General features: G+C 45.8%; 2 protein-coding genes and 2 non-coding genes across 5 annotated transcripts in view; 3 read left to right on the top strand and 1 right to left on the bottom strand.

The window, feature by feature from the left end:
- The first annotated feature begins 83 nt into the window (after positions 1–83).
- nop56 (NOP56 ribonucleoprotein homolog) lies at positions 84–22,481 on the top strand. Its single transcript, XM_048535762.2, has 12 exons — positions 84–189; positions 4,871–4,960; positions 7,607–7,721; positions 9,538–9,705; positions 13,441–13,639; positions 14,183–14,370; positions 15,731–15,882; positions 16,492–16,592; positions 19,269–19,417; positions 19,975–20,096; positions 20,524–20,682; positions 20,760–22,481. Exons 1-12 carry the CDS (start codon positions 187–189, stop codon positions 20,967–20,969), a joined length of 1,656 nt encoding a protein of 551 aa, XP_048391719.2. The 5' UTR covers positions 84–186; the 3' UTR covers positions 20,970–22,481.
- On the top strand, positions 13,878–14,016 carry LOC125460183 (small nucleolar RNA SNORA51). Its single transcript, XR_007249211.1, has one exon. It is a non-coding gene; the product is annotated as a small nucleolar RNA SNORA51 (small nucleolar RNA).
- On the top strand, positions 20,331–20,403 carry LOC125460170 (small nucleolar RNA SNORD57). Its single transcript, XR_007249208.1, has one exon. It is a non-coding gene; the product is annotated as a small nucleolar RNA SNORD57 (small nucleolar RNA).
- Positions 21,852–23,166, bottom strand: part of idh3b (isocitrate dehydrogenase (NAD(+)) 3 non-catalytic subunit beta) — a 36,765-nt gene continuing 35,450 nt past the window's right edge. The window contains exon 11 of one of the 2 annotated variants that reach the window (XM_059650786.1): positions 21,852–23,166. In XM_059650786.1, the coding sequence (XP_059506769.1) occupies positions 23,043–23,166 (124 nt within the window). In that variant the 3' untranslated portion in view covers positions 21,852–23,042. The other variant, XM_059650783.1, reaches the window with a different exon arrangement.

Here is a 23,166-nt window from a genome sequence, read left to right as displayed (position 1 = left end):
AGTTAGAGACTCCAGGATTGGCTGTTGCGGACACCCAATGGGAGACCCTAGCAGGCGGCGACCTGGCCAAAGGCCTTCGAGAACGGCCGCACGGCGGCCAATGGGAACGCGGATTACTGGCACGGCGGGCCGGATAAGAGGCGGCGTCACGTGATCGCGGGCCTCAGTCAGCGGCGGTGCGGCAGGATGGTGAGTTGGTTTGCGCGGCGGAGAGGCAGCAGCTTTGTGTGGGTGGGGAGGCCTGAGGCGACGGTCAAGCCCCACCCGGGGCCACATGGCGACGGCGAGTAGGCCTAGGGTCCGGGTCAGGCCGCGCCTGATCCGCCCCATGTGTGCGGAGGGAACTTGGAGGCCCTTTGCGAAGGAAGGGCCCGCTGGAGACAGTCCAGGGAAGTTTGAGCCGCCTCATACCAGGTTTGGAGAGATCCCGTTGTGAGGAGAGGTTGAGCCTTTACTCATTAGAGTTTGGAAGAATTAGGAGTGACTTTAGTTAAATGTACAGGATTCTTAAGGAAGTTAAACAGAAGACTGCGGATGCTGGAAATCTCAAACAAAAAATGTCTCTGGAGAATCCTAATAGGTCTCGTGGCCCCAAGCAGCATCCCACACCCCTGTAACCCGAATGTAATGGCCAGTTAACCCATCCAGACTGCCTACCGTGGGTAATTTAGCGTGGCCAGTCCACATCACCCGAGCATCATTGGACTGTAGGAGGAACCCAAAGCTGGCACTAAGCCCGGGTAATAAAATGTGAGGCTGGATGAATACAGCAGGCCCAGCAGCATCTCAGGAGCACAAAAGCTGACGTTTCGGGCCTAGACCCTTCATCAGAGAGGGGGATGGGGGGAGGGAACTGGAATAAATAGGGAGAGAGGGGGAGGCGGACCGAAGATGGAGAGTAAAGAAGATAGGTGGAGAGAGTATAGGTGGGGAGGTAGGGAGGGGATAGGTCAGTCCAGGGAAGCCCGGGTCCCTGGCACTGTGAGGGTAATCACTGAGCCGCCATGCTACACTATGCTGGCTCCAGTGACACTCCAAACAGCCCCCTCCACAGTCCGGTGATTCCTAAGCGACTTGATTGTAGAGGAATCTGCAACCGAAAGCTGTAATTTCTCAGCAACTGAAGACAAACTTTGGATTTCATTTGTCGTGAATCTGCAGTTCCCTCCTGTAGAATCTGAGCTGTTAAGGTAGTCAGAGCTGAGATTTATAACGAAGTGACTGGGGGGGAATGCAGTTATGGTGAAAATGGAGGAAAATAAGGTTCAGGATTATCGGGAGCAAATTACTGCAGATGCTGCAATCCGTACTGAAAACAATAAATGCTAAAGGCGCCATCTGACCAAGAGTCACCTACGCTTGAAGCGTTAGCTTGCCGTGATGTTTCATGGATGTTGCCTGACATGCTATGATCGCCAGTGTTATTTTTTGTTTTCAGTTCAGTATTTAGATTGGCTTGGATCTCATTCAGTGGCCTAATTCTGCTCCTGTGCCTTACAATATGGTTCAGATTATATCTCTGTGTATGTCTTCGATGGTGATGACTGTTACTGTGTCTAGCCCGCATACTTGCCTTTATTAGCCAAGGCATAGAGTAGAAGCACAACGTGGTTATAATGGAGCTGTAAATGTTAGTTAGGTCACCGCTAGGGTGCTGTGTGTTTCTGGTTGCAACATTATAGGAAGGGTGTCATTGTACTAGAGATGGTGCAAAAAGAATTCACTAGGTTGTTGCTGTGGCTGAAATGATCCAGTAATGAAGAGAGTAGTTGGCCTGGTTGCTTTCCTTAAAGCAAACTACAAATGCTCCCGTCTGAGGACAGAGGCCAGTTTTTTTTTTACTAATTCCTGCTGGGGCATTTAGCACCAGATCAGGTTCCTCCAACGCTACCTCTGATCCAGGCAGCATATAATGCACAGTAGCTCACCACCTGCGCCCAAAAGAGATTTGCTCTCCTCTTCAGACGGCAAAGGCATCGAGGCTGCATTATCTGCCGTGTCCATCTCGGATTCTGAAGTATCGTCAGTGCTTGCTGGAGAGGAATAGCCCACCAGTTCCAGAATAGTCAGAAAGGCAGTTGGGGAGCTGGGCACATTTTAATTTTGCCCTGTTTGCACGTTTGAAGTGTTCATACGGTTCTGTGCTGTACTCTTCCTGGAAGTTTGGGACAAGGTTGAAGGAACTGCACTCGATATGCATCCACAGCTTTTGTTTTATTATGCTGTTGTAAAAAGTCATGATTTAGTCTCCTAGTTACCTGAAAGGCTGAAGTCAGTAACTTGAGCAAATTGTGGAGCTGGATGAACACAGCAGGCCAAGCAGCATCAGAGGAGCAGGAAAGCTGAGGTTTTGGGGCCAGGCTCTCTTCAGAACTGGGGGAGGGGAAGGGGGTTCTGAAATAAATGGGATGAAAGGGGGAGACGGATAGAGGAAAAGATAGGTGGGTTGGGGGGGACACCAGTCAAAGAGGCAGGGATGGAGCCAGTAAGAGTGAGTGTAGGTGGGGAGTTCAGGAGGAGATAGGTCAGCTCAGGGTGGATGGACTGGTCAAGGGGCGGGATGAGGTTAGTAGGTAGGAGATGGGAGTGGGGCTTTAGGTGGGAGGAAGGACAAGTTAGGGAGGCAGGGACAAGCTGGGCTGGCTTTGGGATGCGGTAGTGGGAGAGGAGATTATGAAGCTTGTGAAGCCCACATTGATACCATTGGGCTGCAGGGTTAATACCATGTCGAGTGTTCAGGCTTGAAAACGGCCCTGACGGTAATCATCTAGCCACTCTCATTTCTCTTACAAACCAACTTGTTCACCAATTTTCTTTAGGGATTTACAGCTGCCAACATTAACTAGTCGGGCCTACATGTAACTCCAGAGCCATCGCCATGTAGTTTACACGCTCTGTGTTTAAGGGTGGACAATAAGTACTGGCCTAGCCGGTCTTCATGATCGGATATGTATAAATAAATAAAGCGCACAGCACCTGGCCGGAGAAGGTCTGTGTTAAATGTCTGTAGACCCTACAGCTGTCTCAACTGGAATATTCACTTCTGGGTGCCACACTTGAGGCAAGAAAAGAAGGCTTTGGAGAGAGTGATGAAAGATTCATGAAAATAATACCAGGGTGACATACAAAGAAAGATAGAGTTGGGCAGTTCTTCAAGAAAAGGTGATTTGATCGTCAAAATCATGAGAACCCTGGGTGATGTCTACAGGGAGGAAATGTACTGGTAAAAGTGCTGTGAACAAGAGAGCAGAGGATTCGAATATGTGATGGTTCAGGTCTGCACTTTGCTGCCTGAGTGTCTTGCAAGGGTGGATTCAGTTGAGGCTTCCAAGAGGGAGTTGGGGCATTTTTTGAAAACAGAATGATTAGATTAGATTCCCTGCAGTGTGGAAACAGGCCCTTCAGCCCTACAAGTCCATACCGCCCCTTGGAGCATCCCACCCAGACCCATCCCCCTATAACCTACACACCCCTGAACACTATGGGCAATTTAGCATGGCCGATCCACCTAGCCTGCACATCTTTGGACTGTGGGAGGAAACAGGAACACGGCGAGAAAACCCACGCAGACACCGGGAGAATGTGCAAACACCACACAGTTTGCCAGAGGCTGGAATTGAACCTGGGTCCCTGGCGCTGTGAGGCTGCAGTGCTAACCCCTGAGCCACCGTGCTGGGTACAGATTACGGGAGAAAGACAGAGTTGCTCACTTAGTGCGATGGTGGGCCTTATGGCCACCACCTGGACTCTTAACTATTGAGCTAACTTTGACCTAGAAGTGATTTGAAATCAGGTTAGCAGCAGCTCTAAAGCTGGTCTATTGATGTGCCCAGTTAGTGAGACCCCCCATCCTGTGAGTAAATAAAACAATCACCTGTGGCTCAGACAAAAATGTGGCATTGTAGGAGGGAGAATGTTGAGGCACTGTTTCAAAAGCTTCAGGCAGATTGAGAAAAGGCCAAGGAAAGGTTACCTTGCTCAAAGCATGTGAGCATTATTTGAACTTGGGTGTCAGGTGCTGCCAAACCAGCTTATTGAAGGGGTTGAGTTGGATGCTGGTGGCTTATTCAAAGATTTTGGAAAGGAAGGAAATTTTGTGGCTGGGGGCAGTCACTTGCAAAAATGGACAAGGAATGTTGTTGCAAGAAGACAAACAATGAATTGAAGAAACCCAGATGTGATGTGGTGAGATATAACTGCGATGGAATCACAGTGGTTAGCACTGCTGCTTCACAGGGCCAGGTACCCGGCTTCGATTCCACCCTTGGGCGACTGTTGTGGAGTTTGCGCTCTCTCCCTATGTCTGCGTGGGTTTCCTCCCACAGTCCAAAGATGTGCCGGCGAGGTGGATTGGCCATGCTAAATTGCCTGTAGTGTCCAGGGATGTTTAGGTCAAGTGGGTTAGACATGAGGACATGCAGGGGTAGGGGAATAAGTTAGGCTGAGATTTTCTCAGGGGTAGTGTGGACTTGTTGGGCCAATTGGCCTGTTTCTGCACTGTAGGGATTCTATGATTAACAGATTCTGCATTCAAAAATACATAGGAACAAATGGCTTGACTCAAATTGTTGAACTCTTGAATCCAGAAGAATGTAAAGGATCTAACAGGGAAAGGTTGATTGAGCTTATGTTCAACTGTTTCTTGGAGGAGTGTGGGACAGAATGGAGTGCAGCAGAGGTTTAAAGTGTTATGAAATCTCTCTCAATTTTGTCGAAAACTCACTTGTAACTAAACAACCCTTGGTTAAATCCTGTAAAATTTCCCATTGATTTGCCAGTCCCTCTGTATTTGCACCAAAGATTCTTTGAGAGATTCTTACAAGGAGTTTGCTGCAGGTATTCTATGAACTGTCCCATGTTGTCTCTTCAGGTTTTGTTACATGTGTTGTTCGAACATGCTGCTGGCTATGCATTGCTGGCAGTTAAAGAAGTTGAGGAGATCGGCTTGCTTCTTCCTCAGGTGAGCTAGTATTTAAGATTCTTGCGAAGGTTTGTGGGTGAGGTTGTTGGCTTGCTCGCCGAGTTGGCTGGTTATCATACAGAGGTTTCGTCACCATGCTAGATAACATGATCAGTATGGCCTCTGATGAAGCAGTGTTCTACTTTGCCTGGTATTTATATGATCCAGTTGGTTAAGTTGGCTCGTGTCATTTCCCCACGTGCAGAGCAGAGCTGGAAGTGACACAACCGAACTTAACAGACCGGATCATGTAAATAACAAGCACGTAGAATATCTGGGTCACACTGATGTTACCTAGCATGGTGACAGAACATCTGAACGATAACCAGCCAGCTGAGTGAGCAAGCCAGCAAACTCGTGAGCTGTAGAACTGCAGATGCTGTAAATCAGGTACAAAAACAAAGTTGCTGGAAAAGCTCAGCAGGTCTGGCAACATCTGTGGAGGAGAAAACAGTTAACGTTTTGGGTCCAGTTCTGAGGAAGGGTCACCGGACCCGAAACTTTAACTCAGTGTTTTTTCCACGGAAGCTTCCAGACCTGCTGAGTTTTTCCAGAAACTTTGTTCATGTTTAGTTGGTTGGTGCCAGATTTCCCTTTTTTTGGTGGTTATTTTGAGAGATTGGGTTGGTACAGCATGGAAACAGACTCTTCAGTCCAGCCAGTCATGTGGGCGATAATCCCAAACTAAACTAGTCCCACCTGCCTGCTCTTGGCCCATATCTCTTCAAACATTTCTTATTTATATACTTATCCAAATGTCCTTTAAACGTTGTAACTACCCACAACCACTTCCTCTGGAAGTTAATTTCATACTTGCAACACAGTGTAAAATTTTTAATAAGTTACACTTCATGTCATTTTTAAAAATTTGCCTCCTCCCCTTAAAAATATGCTCCCTAGTATTGAAATCCCCACTGTAGGGCAAAGACTCCTGCCATTTGCCTTATCTATGATCCTTATTTCATAAACCTCAAAGGTTGCCCCTCAACCTGAGTGGATGACCCAGCCTCTCCTTATAACGCAAACCCTCCGTTTCTGTCAGCATCCTGAACCCTCTCCAGCTTAATATCCTTCCTGTGTCAGGGCAGCCAGTACCTCAACATGATGTCCCAATGCCTATACTCGGTGGTCTGAGCAGTGAAGGCAAGCATGCTAAACATTCCTTAACCATCCTATCTATATGTGATACACATTTCAGAGAATTGTGCGCCTGAACCCCTAGGTGTTTGTTTTACTATAATGCGATACCTCACACTTATCCAAATTAAGCTCCTTCTGCCAGTCCATTGAGCTAATTGATCAGATCACTTTGTAATCTTAGATAACCTTCTTGACTGTCCACTGTACCACAAATCTTGGTGTCATCCACAACCTTACGAACCATGCCTTCTATAATTCTCGTCTAAATCATTGTCATAAATGACAAACTAAAGTGGGCCAAGCACCGATCTTGTGAAACACCGTTGGTCGCATGCCTCCAGCCCAAAAAAAAACAACATTCCTCTGTCATTTTGCTTCCTGCCATTAAGCCAATTTTGTATCCAGTTGGCAAGCTCACCCTGAATCTCGTGTGATCTAACTTTACTGTCCAGTCTACCGTGTGGAACCTTGTCAAAGGCTTTACTAAAATCCACATAAACAATGTCTACCACTTTGCCCTCAATCATCTTGATTACTTGCTGACAAATCTCATACTAGGGGCGGCATGGTGGCTCAGTGGTTAGCACTGCAGCCTCACAGAGCCAGTGACCCAGGTTCAATTCCGGCCTCAGGTACCTGTCTGTGCAAAGTTTACACATTCTCCCCGTGTCTGCGTGGGTTTCCTCCAGGTGCTCTGGTTTCCTCCCACTGTCCAATGTGCAGGCTAAGTGGATTGGCCATGCTAAATTGCCCGTAGTGTTCAGGGATCTGTAGGTTAGGTGGGTTATAGTGGGTAGGGTCCTCTGAGGTTCGGTGTAGACTTGTTGGGCCGAAGGGCGTGTTTCCACACTGTAGGGATTCTATGATTCTAAACAAGTTTGAGAGACATTTTCCCTGCACAAAGCTACCTTGACTATCCCTAACCATTCCTTGGGTTCTTGCCAAACAGCCAGGGACAGTAATAATGGGAACTGCAGATGCTGGAGAATCCATAATAACAAAGGGTGAAGCTGGATGAACACAGCAGGCCAAGCTGTATTCCTGAGATGCTGCTTGGCCTGCTGTGTTCATCCAGCTTCACACTTTGTTAGGTATGGTAGCTTTGCAGCACTTGTTAAACACAGGTTTAAACCCTCAAATTCACAGCATCCAGGTTTCAAACAAAAATAGTGGCAGTTTTGTCGAACAAGTTTGAAGGAATCCTCAAGCTTGTGGCTAATAGATTCTGCCTGGCTGTGTATTTCTAGTAATACCTTGTATCAGCAGATAAGACCAATACATTTGCTACCCTCTGATCATCATGTATATCTCCGTGCATTCGGTATTGATGGGTGAGTTTGAGGGCAGGTTAGTGATTGAAAATTTGGGTTGATTGTGTGGGAGGGAGAGCAGCCCTGTGTTCTCTGCTGCTGACGTTCTCGATTGCATTCGGTGTGTGACTGCTCCCCGTCTGGGTTTACAGATGTTGTGAACTAATTGCTGGGAAACTGTCCCTTCCTGTTTCAGGTGGTGGAGAGTATGCTGACCGCTGGCAAATTCAACAGTATTGTTAAACTAGTGGCATTTTCACCGTTTAAGTCTGCTCAAGGTGCCCTTGAAAACATGAATGCTGTTTCTGAAGGTGAGTGTGGGAATTTCTGGTTTGGATCAGATTCTAACAAGAGCAGTGTGATGAGTTAGGTTACTGTGAGTTCTGTCTGGTCCGTGTAATGGTGGCAAGTTAGTATCCGTAAGTCAATCTTGTTAAAGTGATGTACCGGGGTGGGGGGAATCACTTCAATGCCAGTATTTCCTATTCGTTCATGGGAAGTAGGCACTGCTGGTTGGGCCAGCATTTATTGCCCACCCCGTCTGTCCTTCATAAGTTCCTGCTCCTAAACAAACTGGCATTTAACTGTGGCAACCAGCCTGGACAATGCAGGCTTACTCGAGAATTGGGAATTGCAGAGTAGTGCTGTACAGGCACAGGGGGAGTGTATTAAGGTGGTGAGAAAATTTAATTAGCAGATAGGAAACAGTATGGATAAATGCATATTTTTCTGAATAGCAGGCAGTGACTATTGGGATATGACAGACATTGGTATGAGGAGCCCAGCTGTTCACAAGATCAGTTAATGATTTAGATGAGGGAAATAAATGTGATACTTTATTTGCAGATGACACAAAACTGAGTGGAAGGGTGAGCTATGAGGTGGGTGCAGGTAGCGAGTTTTGAGAAGATTTGTAGCTCGGGTTGAGGTTCTGGATGTGAGTTTGCTCGCTGAGCTGGAAGGTTAGTTTTCAGACATTTCGTCACCATTCTAGGTACCATCATCAGTGAGCCTCCAATGAAGCGCTGGTGTTATGTCCCGCTTTCTATTTATCCGGTTAGGTTTCCTTTGGTGATGTCATTTCCTGTGTTGGTGATATCATTTCCTGTTCTTTTTCTCAGGGTGGGAGATTTAATCTACCATCCTCTGAGAAAAAACAGGAAATGACATCACAAGCCCAAGGAAACCTAAACAGACAAATAGAAAGCGGGACATAACGCCAGCGCTTCGTCGGAGGCTCACTGATGATGTTACCTAGAATGGTGACGAAATGTCTGAAAACTAACCTTCCAGCTCAGTGGGTGCAGATATGTAACAGTGTGATTTTTGACAGGCTGAATGAGTGGTCACCTGAAAATGAGCCAAGTTTGTCCAATCACTTGTGTTTTTTCTTCTGTACCCTCTCAAAAGCTTCTGCTTCCTAGTGTGGCAACCAGAACTATGCTCAAATTTCCAAATGTGACCAAACTAACTATGCAATTTTGGTCTCCTTATCTGAGGAAGGGACCTCTTGCTATAAGTTAGGAAAATGGCAATGAAGTTTAAAAAGATGAGCATTACAATCTTCCGGTCAATCAGTGCAGGGGACTTCCACGAGTGGCCAGGCCAGGCTCACAAGCCTCTGACTGTCCACACTGCTCCCCAGTTTGATAACCATCCCTACATTGCGCAGATCTCCAGCTTGCTCTAGCTCTGGAGAGAACTCTGAGGGAACAAAAAGAGAAGAAAGTGGACGAGCTCCTGTTGGAGTAACCTACTGTGCCGCCACCTTGACTGGAAATTTTTGGGCCGAGATGAGAAACTTTGAGAGCTTTGAGTCTGTCAAATTGGCCACCACAGAATGTGGTTAAATCCAAAACATTGTGTTTTCACGAAGGAGGTAGATATAGCTTTTGTGGCTAAAGGTTATGGAGGGTGAGAGCGGGCGGGATTTGGGTGTTGAACTCAGTGTTCAGCCAAGAGCATATTTAATGGTGGAACAGACTCAGGGAGTCTACTGTTTCTGCCTTAAGTCCCTGGTAGAATTCACCAAGTTCTTTAAACTGTCATGCACGGCTGTTCGGTATGACTGCCAACCTAGTCTGTTATAAAGTGAGTTACCTGACCTGACTGAAAGCTGTTTCCCAGGTATTGTTCACGAGGACATGAGGCTCCTGCTGGAGACAAACATGCCTGCTTCCAGCAAGAAGAGGAAGGTGATCCTGGGCGTGGCAGATCCTAAAATTGGAGCAGCGATCCAGGAGGAAATTGGCATCCAGTGTCAAACTGGAGGGGTGGTGGCAGAAATCCTTCGAGGTGAGCATGGGATTGGTGAAGGAACTAAATCAGTGTTGAGCTACCAGTGGGATTATTGGGTTAACTGGGAGTGAGTTACACAAGATCTGGCGCGTGGTCTGGCTATGCTAAGCTAAGCCATCCCTGGTTTATAGGCAGCCCTCTGTCTCTGATCAGACTAGAACATAGAACAGTACAGCACAGAACAGGCCCTTCAGCCCACAATGTTGTGCCGACCATTGATCCTCATGGATGCACCCTCAAATTTCTGTGACCATATGCATGTCCAGCAGTCTCTTAAATGACCCCAATGACCTTGCTTCCACAACTGCTGCTGGCAACGCATTCCATGCTCTCACAACTCTCTGCGTAAAGAACCTGCCTCTGACATCCCCTCTATACTTTCCACCAACCAGCTTAAAACTATGACCCCTCGTGCTAGCCATTTCTGCCCTGGGAAATAGTCTCTGGCTATCGACTCTATCTATGCCTCTCATTATCTTGTATACCTCAATTAGGTCCCCTCTCCTCCTCCTTTTCTCCAATGAAAAGAGACCGAGCTCAGTCAACCTCTCTTCATAAGATAAGCCCTCCAGTCCAGGCAGCATCCTGGTAAACCTCCTCTGAACCCTCTCCAAAGCATCCACATCTTTCCTATAATAGGGCGCCCAGAACTGGACGCAGTATTCCAAGTGCGGTCTAACCAAAGTTTTATAGAGCTGCAACAAGATCTCACGACTCTTAAACTCAATCCCCCTGTTAATGAAAGCCAAAACACCATATGCTTTCTTAACAACCCTGTCCACTTGGGTGGCCATTTTAAGGGATCTATGTATCTGCACACCAAGATCCCTCTGTTCCTCCACGCTGCCAAGAATCCTATCCTTAATCCTGTACTCAGCTTTCAAATTCGACCTTCCAAAATGCATCACCTCGCATTTATCCAGGTTGAACTCCATCTGCCACCTCTCAGCCCATCTCTGCATCCTGTCAATGTCCCGCTGCAGCCTACAACAGCCCTCTACACTGTCAACGACACCTCCGACCTTTGTGTCGTCTGCAAACTTGCTGACCCATCCTTCAATTCCCTCGTCCAAGTCATTAATAAAAATTACAAACAGTAGAGGCCCAAGGACAGAGCCCTGTGGAACCCCACTCACCACTGACTTCCAGGCAGAATATTTTCCTTCTACTACCACTCGCTGTCTTCTGTTGGCCAGCCAATTCTGTATCCAAGCAGCTAAGTTCCCCTGTATCCCATTCCTCCTGACCTTCTGAATGAGCCTTCCATGGGGAACCTTATCAAATGCCTTACTGAAGTCCATATACACCACATCCACAGCTCGACCCTCATCAACCTTACTAGTCACATCCTCAAAAAACTCGATAAGGTTGGTAAGGCATGACCTACCCCTCACAAAGCCGTGTTGACTGTATTTGATCAAGCCATGCTCTTCCAGATGGTCATAAATCTTATCCCTCAGAATCCTTTCTAACACCTTGCAGACGACAGACGTGAGACTTACCGGTCTATAATTGCCGGGGATTTCCCTATTTCCTTTCTTGAAGAGAGGAATTACATTTGCCTCTCTCCAGTCCTCAGGTACGACTCCAGTGGAGAGCGAGGATGCAAAGATCTTCGCAAGTGGCGAAGCAATTGCATTTCTCGCTTCCCAAAGCAGCCGAGGACAAATCTGATCCGGGCCTGGCGACTTGTCAATCTTAATGTTTGACAAAATTTTCAGTACATCAGCTTCCTCTATCTCTATCCATTCCAGCATGCACACCTGCTCTTCAAAGGTTTCATTCACTACACAGGTCGTTTCTTTCGTAAAGACAGAAGCAAAAAACTCATTTAGGGCTTCCCCTACCTCCTCAGGCTCCACACACAAGTTCCCTATGCTATCCCTGATCGGCCCTACTCTTTCTTTGACCATTCTCTTATTCCTCACGTAAGTGTAAAATGCCTTTGTGTTTTCCCGGATTCCTTCTGCCAAGCCTTTCTCGTGCCCCCTCCTGGCTCTCCTCAGACCATTTTTGAGCTCCTTCCTTGCCTGCATGTAATCCTCTCTAGCTGAACTTGACCCTAGCTTCCTCCACCTTATGTAAGCTACCTTCTTCCTTTTCACTAGAAGCTCCACCGCTCTCGTCATCCAAGGTTCCTTTATCTTACCCCGTCTTGCCTGTCTCAGAGGGACATATTTACTCATCACTCCCAACAACTGTTCCTTAAACCATCTCCACATGTCTATAGTTCCCTTACCATGGAACAACTGCTCCCAGTCCATGCTTCCTAACTCGTGTCTAATCGCATCATAGTTTCCTCTTCCCCAATTAAATATCCTCCCATTCTGCCTAATCCTCTCCTTCTCCATAGCTATGTAGAATGAGATAGTGTTATGGTCACTATCACCAAAATGCTCTCCCACCACAAGATCTGATACCTGCCCCGGCTCGTTTCCGAGCACCAAGTCTAGAATGGCCTCTCCCCTCGTCGGCCTGTCAACGTACTGCGTTAGGAAACCCTCCTGAACACACCTTACAAAAACAGCTCCATTCAAATCTTCTGCTCGAAGGAGGTTCCAATCAATATTAGGAAAGTTAAAGTCACCCATTACAACAACCCTACTACGTCCACACTTTTCCAAAATCTGTCGACCTATGCTTTCTTCAATCTCCCTGCTGCTATTGGGGGGCCTGTAGTAAACCCCTAACGAGGTGACTACTCCCTTGCTGTTCCTAATTTCCACCCATACTGACTCAGTAGGCAGATCTTCCTCGACAATGGAAGCTTCTGTAGCTGTGATACCCTCTCTGATTAGTAGTGCTACACCCCCTCCTCTTTTTCCCCCCTCCCTATTCTTTTTAAATGTTCTAAACCCTGGAATATCCAGCAACCATTCCAGCCCATGAGAAACCCATGTCTCTGTTATGGCCACAACATCATAGCACCAGGTACTGATCCATGCTCTAAGTTCATGACTTTTATTCCTGATACTCCTTGCATTAAAGCAAACACACTTTAACCGATCCCTTGGTTCCTTCCCAGGAAAATCCTTCCCACTAGCTGGTCTACCTCTTGCTACTGCCTCACCTGCATCAACGCTCACCTCTAGTATACAGCTCAGGTTCCCACCCCCCTGCCATACTAGTTTAAACCCTCTCGAACTACTCGAGCAAACCTTCCACCCAGGACATTGGTCCCCTTCCAGTTCAGATGCAACCCGTCCTTCTTGTACAGGTCCCACCTTCCCCAGAAGGCATCCCAATTATCAACATATCTGAAACCCTCCCTCCTACACCAGCTGCGTAGCCACGTGTTCAGCTGCGCCCGCTCCCTGTTCCTCACCTCGCTATCTCGTGGCACCGGTAGTAAACCAGAGAACACTACTCTGTTCGTCCTGCTCTGCAGCTTCCATCCTAACTCCCTGAAATCACTTTTTATATCCTCAAACCTATTTCTGGCTATATCATTTGTGCCAATATGTAACACGATTTCTGGCTGTTCACCCTCCCCTTTCAGAACTTTATACACCCGATTGGAGACGTCCAGGACCCTGGCACCAGGGAGGCTACTGAGTCTTGCAGCTTTGGGTCTTCTGGTTTTGCTAATGAATACACTGCTACTTGCAATTTCAGCATAACATCTCTTGCGTGTGTTCTTGCTCCATACCCTTTCATTCTAGAATTTCCTTGTAAGTATCTACTTTTGCTGTGTCCTGGTGTACTGATGGGCTGTTTTATTTTCTGCTGTAGGGGTGCGGCTTCATTTCCACTCGCTGGTGCAGGGTCTGTCTGCACTATCTGCAGCCAAAGCCCAGCTAGGTTTGGGGCACAGCTACTCTCGGGCCAAAGTGAAGTTTAATGTGAACCGTGCAGACAATATGATCATCCAGTCTATCAGCCTGTTGGACCAACTGGACAAAGACATCAACACATTCTCCATGAGAGTCAGGTAAACAGGAATGCTCAGTCTTTTAACTGAAGACCCCAGTGTCCCTAAGGCTTAGTGCTGGTGCTGTTGCTTTGTAGATACAAGGTTGATCGGCACATCGGTGTTATCAGAATGCCAGGAACTTGTAGTTAATATGATGTAATATTGGGGGCACTAGAGAAATAACACATGACCGAATATTTTAGACTTGTTGGGAAGCTGTTGGAATAGGCCATGTGTCTGGGTCTGACGCCCTGCTGGCCTCCTTTGACTTACCGCAGACAGCACTTTCTTTCCGTGCTGACTGTATAGAAATAGGAGGTAAAGTACAGTTCCCTGTTACACCACAGCCGTGCTCCTTCTGTGGCTCAGGTTGTATTGTTGACAGGGAGACACTTTCTGACTTGTTAACCAAGATGTTTAGAGAGAGCTGTGTGTCACTTGTGAATTGATAACTAGGGCTTGGCTTATTTGACCAAAAGATGGTCTGTTCGTTTCTCTGGGTCTCTCTAGTTGTGACCTGCAACTCAACAGCAGCTGTGATCTCTTCTTTTCTCTTCACAGAGAGTGGTATGGATACCACTTCCCAGAGCTCATCAAGATTATTGCAGACAACTATACTTACTGTCGACTAGCAAAACTAATTGGGAATCGCAAAGAGCTATCTGAGGAGAGCCTGGACTCCCTGGAAGAGATTGTAATGGACAGTGCCAAAGCCCAGGCCATCCTTGATGCAGCACGCAGTTCTATGGGTTGGTGTTGCATTGTTGTGTCGAAAGTTTGTTTCTTCCAGTACCCTCAGCCTATGTTTTTGCGTGTTGCTGGAGTGTTACTTCTCTCCATTCCTGTGTGCGCTATAGCTGCTTTCCAGGCAGTTGAGGGACTGCCTTGCTGCTCTGTCACTATTAGAGCTTAAATTAGGTCAGAAATGTGTAACACGCTGTGATGATCCCTCAAACCTGTCAATCCTCTGATTAAACTGTGAGGATGATACATGTTCTGAGCGTGTTCACTCTGGCCCTGGTCAGAATTGTGCAGGTGAGATTCTGTGATTGATTTAATACACTCGAGTGCAATCCAATCTGCCCAGAACTGTAAAATAAGAACGTAAATAGGAGCAGGAGTAAAGTCATCCCTCAAAAAGATTTGTTTATTGTCAGGGCTATGAATGTGTGTGCATGAATCAGTTGTTAGGCTCCACCTTGTGGCTTGGGTCACCGCATTGCAGAAAGGATGTGATTGCACTGAACAGAGTAGGCGAATTATCAGAGGAGGTGAATTATCAGCATGTTGCCAGAACCAGGAAAATTAAAGCTTGAGAAAAATTGGACAGGCTAGGAACAAAATCAAGTTGCTGGGAAGGCTGTGAAAAACGGGTTCTGACACAACCTCAAACGTTACCTCTGATTTTTCTCTTCACAGATGCTGCCAGACCTCCTGAGCTTTCTCAGCAACTTTGCTTTTGTTCCTGATTTACAGGTTCTTTTTTTAAAGTTTGGACAGGCTGGGATTGTTCTCTTTGGAAGAAGGCGGCTGAGGGAGATTTGTTTTGTAATGTACACAATTTTTGGGGAGCATCCTGGATAGGGTGGGTGGCAGACTTGCACCTAAAGGGTGGACACTGTCTGGAACTATGTAACCCTCATCTCAGCTCTGAATAGTTGGCCCTGAATTCTCATCCCCTGACTGCGATAACTCTGCTTGGGAAACCTGGGCTCAGCTTTTACACTAAAGCCTCTTGAACATGTTATATTTTAATTCTGATTCTTCTAAACTTTCGAAAGTATAAACAAATGTGCTCAATCCCTCCTCATAGGATGGTGCCCTCATCTGAAGAAAGGTTTAGTGACTATTTGCACTCCCTGTAAGATGTGCTTCTCTGTGGAATATTAAAACCCGACAGTTCCCCTGTGGTGACCCGAGTGTTGTTTATTACTTACTCTAATCTTCACTGTGAAATGATTGTGGTTAACAGGATTTACCTTCCTAATTGTATGTTTTGCCTGCACGTTAACACTGTGCGAAATCACAGGAAGTTTTCATAGTGAGTGCTCTGCCAGACTCAACGATAATTCCAGTACCATCTAACTTCTGCATCTCTTGCTGTAACAGGTATGGATATCTCTCCAATCGACCTCATTAACATCGAGAGCTTCTCTAACCGAGTGGTATCTCTGGCTGAATACAGAACTACTTTACAGGATTACCTGCGCTCCAAGATGAGCCAGGTGGCACCCAATTTGGCAGTCCTCATTGGGGAGGTGGTAAGTGGTGCCATGTTTTGCCCTACTCTAGATTTTTGCAGCAGTTAACCAATCATCCTTGCCCAGCACTGTGTTTTAAACTTGTGCCACTTGTGTGGCAAGGGCTTGCAGTGGAAGTTACGGTAGTGGAATGTGCAGTTTACTTTCCGAGCCTTCTGTCCATTTGGCAAGTGTCGGTGTTGAGTGTATAGTGTGCTTGCAGTGCACTTGCACCTCCAGTCATTTAATGTCCATGTTAGGTCTGCAACGTGAAGCACGTTATGATGATCTCCCAAATCTGTCAATCCTCTGATTAAACTGTGAGGATGATCATGTTCTGAGCGTGTTCACTCTGGCCCTGGTCGTGAGCTGCTTGGGTAATATTGGTGAAATCCATTCTCCCAGATTTCCCTACAGATGCTAATTCCTTAAACATTTGTGTAGGCCCTGTATCACAGCATACTGCACTGCCCCCTTTAACCAAGAGGCCTGTTTTTCAAGTTAAGATGAGCTTCTCTGACCATGGGAATGTATTTGTAGTCCAGGTTCTGTGATTGGGCTGATGGTGTTGAGTCGTAGGGGGCCGTTATAGACGTGTGGTAAATGTTGACTTTGTTCTTCCCTCTTTAGGTGGGTGCCCGTCTCATCTCGCACGCAGGCAGCCTGACGAATCTGGCTAAGTACCCAGCCTCAACGGTGCAGATTTTGGGTGCAGAGAAAGCTTTGTTCAGGTATAGCTGCTGGGTGGCTGTGGTGATGGCAGGTAACTGGGTGGCTGTGTTTGATGCACTGCCAGTGCGTTTGCAGGCAGTGTGAGTGATAACCAGCCCCAGCTCTGAGCAGCCACTGCTTTACTCCATGGTGCTACTACTAATGTCTAGTCTGTAAGGGGTGCATTTTCGATTTGGATCCCTTACGTTAGGTATTGACCTGTTATTGCCACCACTTCCATTTTAGTTTGTAACTAATTGGCATAGAGAATGTTGCGTCTGAAGACTGATATGTGCACTGTTAATCTCTTGTACGTTTCAGGATGTTGGTGTTACTGAGGCCCAACATTTGTTGTCCATGTGAATTTGCCCTTGGTGGTGAGGTATCTCTAGAACTGCTGCAAGGATAATGTACGTTTCCATGTTGAGTTGGAGCGTGACTTGCAGGTGGTGATGCTGTAAAAGGAGGCTTCGCTAATTGTAGCAATGTTCCGTGTGTATCTGGAGAAATGAAGCTAAAGTAGGCCACTTGACCCCTCAAGTCTGCTGCATAAGAACATATGGGTTAGGCGTTACAATAGGCTGTTTGACTATTCGTAGTCTTTATCATTATGATCACAGCTGATCAGTTTCTGTAGTGAATACTGCATTTCTTCCTGGCCTGACAAGAATTTGTCCCGCTTCTATAGAACGTAGAACATTACAGCGAAGTACAGACCCTTCGGCCCTCGATGTTGCGTCGACCTGGGAAACCAAACTGAAGTCCATCTAACCTACTCTATTCCATTATTATCCATATGTTTATTCAATGCCCTTTAAACTTGGTGAGTCTACTACTGTTGCAGGCAGGGCATTCCACACCCTTATTACTCTGAGTAAAGCACCTACCTCTGACATCTGTCCTATATCTATCACCCCACAATCTAAAGCTATGTCCCCTCATGCTAGCCGTCACCATCCTAGGGAAAAGGGTCTCGCTGTCCACCCTAACTAACCCTCTGATCATCTTATATGTCTCTGTTAGATCGCCTCTTAACCTTTTTTATCTCTAACAAAAACAGCCTCAAGCCCCTCAGCCTTTCCTCATAAGACCTTTCCTCCATACCAGGCAACATCCTGGTAAATCTCCTCTGCAGCCTTTCCAATGTTTCCACAACCTTCCAAAATGCAGCGACTAGAACTATAAGCAATACCCAAGTGCGGCCACACCAGTGTTTTGTACAGCTGCAACATGATGTCATGGCTCCGAAACTCAGTCCCTCTACCAATAAAACCTAACATATCGTATGCCGCCTTAACAACCCTATCAACCTGGGTGGCAACTTTCAGGGATCTGTGTACGTGGGGACATTGAGATCTCTCTGCTCATCTACACTACCAAGAATCTTACCATTGGCCCAGTACTCTCTATTCCTGTTACTCCTTCCAAAGTGAATCACCTCACACTTTTCTGCATTACACTCCATTTGCCAACTCCCAATCCAGCTCTGCAGCTTATCTATGTCCCTCTGTAACCTGCAACATCCTTCTGCATTATCCATAACTCCACCAAATTTAGTGTCATCTGCAAATTTACTAACCCATCCTTCTACACCCTCATCCAGGTCATTTATATCATCCAGGTCGTTTATAAAAATGACAAACAGCAGTGGCCCCAAAACAGATCCTTGCAGTACACCACTAGTAACTGGTGTCCAGGATGAACATTTCCCATCAACTACCACCCTCTGTCTTCTTTCAGCAAGCCAATTTCTGATCCAAACCACTAAATCACTCTCCGTCCCATGCCTCCGTACTTTATGCAATAGGCTACCGTGGAGAACCTTATCAAACGCTTTACTGAAGTCCATATACACTACATCAATGGCTTCACCCTCATCCACCTGTTTGGTCACCTTCTCAAAGAACTTAATAAGGTTTGTGAGACATGACCTACCCTTCTGAGCACACAGTCAGGTCCACTCCGGATCCTGTATGTTTCAAACCAGTCACCTCTTTCTTTTCTAAACTCCAAAAAGAAAGCCAAGTCTGTCCAACATTTCCATTCCAGGTGTGGTCTCACCACTGCCCCCTTTGGGTGAAGAGTAACCTCACCTCCCATATTCCGTTTAACTTGCAGTAAATTTCCAAATTACAATCAACCATCTTATTTTCCCTTAATCTGTACTTACTTTGGGAAGGACTGTAACTCCTTTTCCTAGCTTTGCTGTTCACAGAAAATATCAGTTTTCATTTCCCTCACCACCACCCCCCCCCCCCCCCCCGTTAATTTTAGCATTTTTTATTTGGCTGTTTTTCATCGAGTCCAAAGTCTGTTGGCTTGGCTTTTGTATGTTTATATGCTCCTCTTTAAAGTTTGATGCTATGGTACATGTATAATTAGTCCATCCACCCCTTTGCTTTTTTTCCTCCTCAGTGCAACGTTTCCGTTGTGTATTCCTGTTAAGTGCTATTTATCATTTTCCAAATACCTTCCTCTTGCTTTGTATTTAGTACATTTTCCTGGGTTATGCAGCTTGCTTGAACACTGGTCCTAACAATTCAATGGCCCATGAGTCTGTTAGAACTGTGGCAGGTTTTGAGCCATTTTATGCTGATAGGGTGAGCTGACCTAAATACCCTCCTCCAGTCTGGTCATGTGTGGATGGAGGGGGTCATACATGTCTAACCACTGCTTCCATCCCTGTCTGACCACAGAGCTCTGAAAACCAGAGGAAACACTCCCAAGTACGGCCTCATCTTCCACTCGACATTCATTGGCCGAGCTGCAGCAAAGAACAAGGGCAGGATTTCCCGTTACCTGGCCAACAAGTGCACAATAGCATCAAGGATTGACTGCTTCTCAGGTGAGGTCTGAACAGGATCCACTGGGGTGTTGCTTCAGCCAGCATGGTGACTGCAGTGATGTTTTGAGTATTTTTCGTCAACCGCATTTCACTGCTGTGAATGTTGACAATGTTTCTCTGAGCAGAGCCGGCTGGATGGAGCAGGGTCTGCTGTTCAAGTTGTGTGGCAGTAAGATACTGCTTTGTAGTTTGCATTTCTGTTCAGCATCACAGGAAAACTGTGGGCTTCAGTTACTGTTGTGTGGATTGTGTATTTATTGGCAGTACAGGCTTGATGGGCCAAAGGACCTCTTCTGTACAGTATGATTCTATGTGGGTGATCTGGGCAAACCTGGTAATGTTCCATCCTGTTGGGGTGAAGCTGGAGTTAGTGAACTTGTTGGGAATCTTTTGGGTGGAGCAGTGTACTGCTGTCTGAGGCTGTTTGGGAGAGGCTGGTCTCTGCTCCCTGGGACTGTGCATTGGGGGTGGTGTGGGTGGAGGTGAGCTGATGTATGAACAAAGTTAGCCATTCTCGCTGTGACTCCATACATTGACTCGAAATTTTTCTATTTCAGAAATACCCACTAGTGTTTATGGAGGCAAGCTTCGAGACCAGGTTGAAGAACGGTTGGCATTCTATGAGACTGGTGAAGCTCCTCGCAAAAACAGCGAAGTTATGAAGGAAGCTGCCACTGAGGTGGGTGTGAGAACTGAGAAAGGGAGTGAATTAAAACGCAGGATTTTCTTCCTTAACAGACATTGTTAACTCTGGGTTTGAGGTCAGCTCGCATCTCCCTTCTGTCTTCTAATGATACCAGTTTTTTAAAATTCATATTCTCCTGATTTTATATTTTTGGTTGAGTTCAGAGTGGTACTGCAGTGTTACTTAACTGTGACCTCAAGCACTGCTGTCAGCTGGATGGGGGCCTATTGGAGATGATGCAAACATTGATAAACTGACAGATACTGTGGAGGGAAAAACACTGATTTAATGAGGCTGATCCATTGGGATCCATCCAGTAAACAATAGCTGAGTGCAGGCTCAACAGTGAATGTGGAATAACCCGTAGCAGTTTCCCTTTGCAAATATGAGATAGCTGTGACTTAAGCAACTTTGTTTCTAGGCAGCTGAAGTGGCAGCAAAACTGAAGAGAAAGATGGAAAAGAAAGAGAAAAGGCGAAAGAAGAGAGAGAAGAGAAAGCTGGAAGGCCTGGCTGCTGAGAAAGGACAGGAGGATGAGGAGGAGCAGCCAGCTACAAAGAGAGCCAAACTGGAGAGTGAGGTGAGGGTGGAATCTCTTCAGACCGAAGGTTTTTTGTGTAACTTCCATATTATGCTAACACTCTTCTTGTTGTGTAGGAAAATGGAGATATAGAAGTGGAGGTGAAGAAAAAGAAGAAGAAGAAAACTGATAATGAGGAACTGATGCTTGACAATGTGTCAAACGGTGTCCAGGAAACAGTTGTCCCAAAGAAGAAGAGGAAGCAGCTTGTGGCTGAGGAGAAAGAGGAACCAGTGACTCCTGTGTCAGACAAGAAAAAGAAAAAGAAAAAGAACAAAGCTGAGTAGGGGGATGCTGAAACTACCCTCTTAACCCCCTTGGGAACTGGTTTAAAATGACTTACTTTTATATAAATATTTCACTTTGATCGTTCGGTTTGTGTGCTTCCTGTTGTGCGTGTAATGAGACCTGTGTCATTACCAGGGCCTTGGGGCTGAGTGTGGGGGAGCTTTCATACTCCCTATTCCATCGAGGGTTATTCCTGCTGAGTGTTGTTTGAGGCACGGCCTTACATCCAGTTGCTCCGTGGAGGTATCACTTGAATTTGTACAACACAGCTTTACCAGGAACAAAAACAAAGTTGCTGGAAAAGCTCAGCAGGTCATTCAGCATCTGTGAAGGAGAAAACAGTTAACGTTTCGGGTCTGGTGACCCTTCTTCGGAACAGCTTTTCCGGGGACTGGGGTTTTCACCACAAATGTCTTGATATGATGGATTCAGTCCTGGCATTATGCTGGTCAATACCGATAGAAAGGATTCACTGTTAGGCTGCGGGTCACACTGGTTTGCTGGCCTGAAATTAATGTCCTGTGTTGCCCTTTGGCTGATCTGGTGGAGCAAGGACTTGGTGAAACTCCAGCGCTGTTCAACTTGGAAATTGTATATATGTACAGTTATTAAATTTCTGTCTTGCACACTGGATTTGTCATTTAAGATTTGTGCCAGTCAGCATCTTGTATGGGGGGTGATAGGCTCTTGCATTGTTTTTGCTTGAATGTGGTGGAGGGGACACAATGGACTTTATCTGTGCTGTATAGAATGATAAAAGGAATAGGATGTTTTGCCGCTTTTCTCTATCTGCCTTTCACTTCGCTGTCTCTACTGACTGGGACAATGCTAAAAAGGCTAGCAATCTTCACAATCATTCCTTGTCTTAAATAGGAGGCTCCTTTTATTGTAATTCAAGGTAAGACAGGACAAGCTATTTTCCCAAATGAAAACTGGGTATGATTGGTTTATTTGCAGTTAGTTAATGTGGTTAGTCACTGAAACATTTACACAAGGTTACATATATTCTTTAGCAGAACACAAGTTTATCACAAGAAAGAGCAAGGCTATACAAGATCATGGTTTTTAGTGCATGTTAATACAGACAGCAAAACAGATTTTTACCCTCTGATCTTCTACAGTACTCTTGACAATTTTACAGTTCTGTTTGAGCTCTGGTGTCAATTTTTCATAATTCTGATGACCTGAACATTTTCAGTTCTTCAAACTTCCAGTCTGTTCAGCTTGGAAGCTTCAAAGCTAAAACTGCTTCAGCTAGGGTGACTAGTTACTCTGAACTGAAGAACTTAATTTACCTGCTTGAAGAAAATTATTCTCCCTTTTGAACTGAAGTCAAAACATAAACTAATTGCCTCTGGTCTGTTTGCAAATTAAGCAGTAAAATATTCCTATCTGTTTAGACCCTCTAGATATTGTTACCCTGTCAACACTGGACTGAGATCACCATTTCAAATCCCCTTTACCTTTGTAGAGTTAACTACAATAAATCTACCTCTATTTTAAAACTCAAATTCCAAGTTATTACTTTGTGCCTTTTAATATACGTTGTTTTTATAAACACTGTCTGTGTGTCTCTCTCCTGAGATTTCCCTGTTAGCCTAAGATCCCTCAGTGGTGTTTAGACAGTTTTGTCTATACGTTTTCCCTTCCTGGCTGTCATTACACACGTGGCTTACCCAGCCATCGCTTTCTGTTTTCTCAATGCCTTCCCAAATCGTGAATCTCAGTCCTCTTTACGGTTTCAGTTGTGTGATTGAAGAAGTGGACAGATAGTGATTGTAAATGGCATTATTTCTGTTTGGTACACTAAATGTTTTCCTCAGTAACAGCTTATTGTAATGGTACAGGGTGCAGCTGAAAATGTTTCAGGTATAAATATGAAAGAATTATGAAATAATTCATCTAGATCCAATTAAGGTGGAAGGATTTCAACTCTGTTTACAGTTAAGGCTTTCTCCTCTCTGTACTCCAACACATTGTTTGACAATATTAAGAACAGTGACAGTGGGTCCTTGTGCTTTTATTGACATAGTACAGGCTGGTGGGCTGGACTTGAAGATGTGACTGGCTGCTTATTGCCAGCTTTCGGGAGATTCTCTGACCAAATCAGCAAGTGCTTTATGCATTGAGGTTAGTGATGACAGCTGCAGTGAACTCTGCTGAGGTTGAATATCCACCCATATCAGGAGTTCGAAC

Source organism: Stegostoma tigrinum, chromosome 1, assembly GCF_030684315.1.
Source record: "Stegostoma tigrinum isolate sSteTig4 chromosome 1, sSteTig4.hap1, whole genome shotgun sequence".
Lineage (NCBI taxonomy): Eukaryota > Metazoa > Chordata > Chondrichthyes > Orectolobiformes > Stegostomatidae > Stegostoma > Stegostoma tigrinum.
Note: the sequence above shows the minus strand (reverse complement) of the source record. Positions and strands in the feature narration are given on the sequence as shown.

Excerpts from the sequence above, each read along its gene's own strand:
- nop56 (XM_048535762.2), top strand. Across the intron at positions 9,706-13,440 it reads GGTGGCAGAAATCCTTCGAG|GGGTGCGGCTTCATTTCCAC; the intron begins GTGAGCATGGGA and ends TTTCTGCTGTAG. Across the intron at positions 16,593-19,268 it reads GCAGAGAAAGCTTTGTTCAG|AGCTCTGAAAACCAGAGGAA; the intron begins GTATAGCTGCTG and ends GTCTGACCACAG.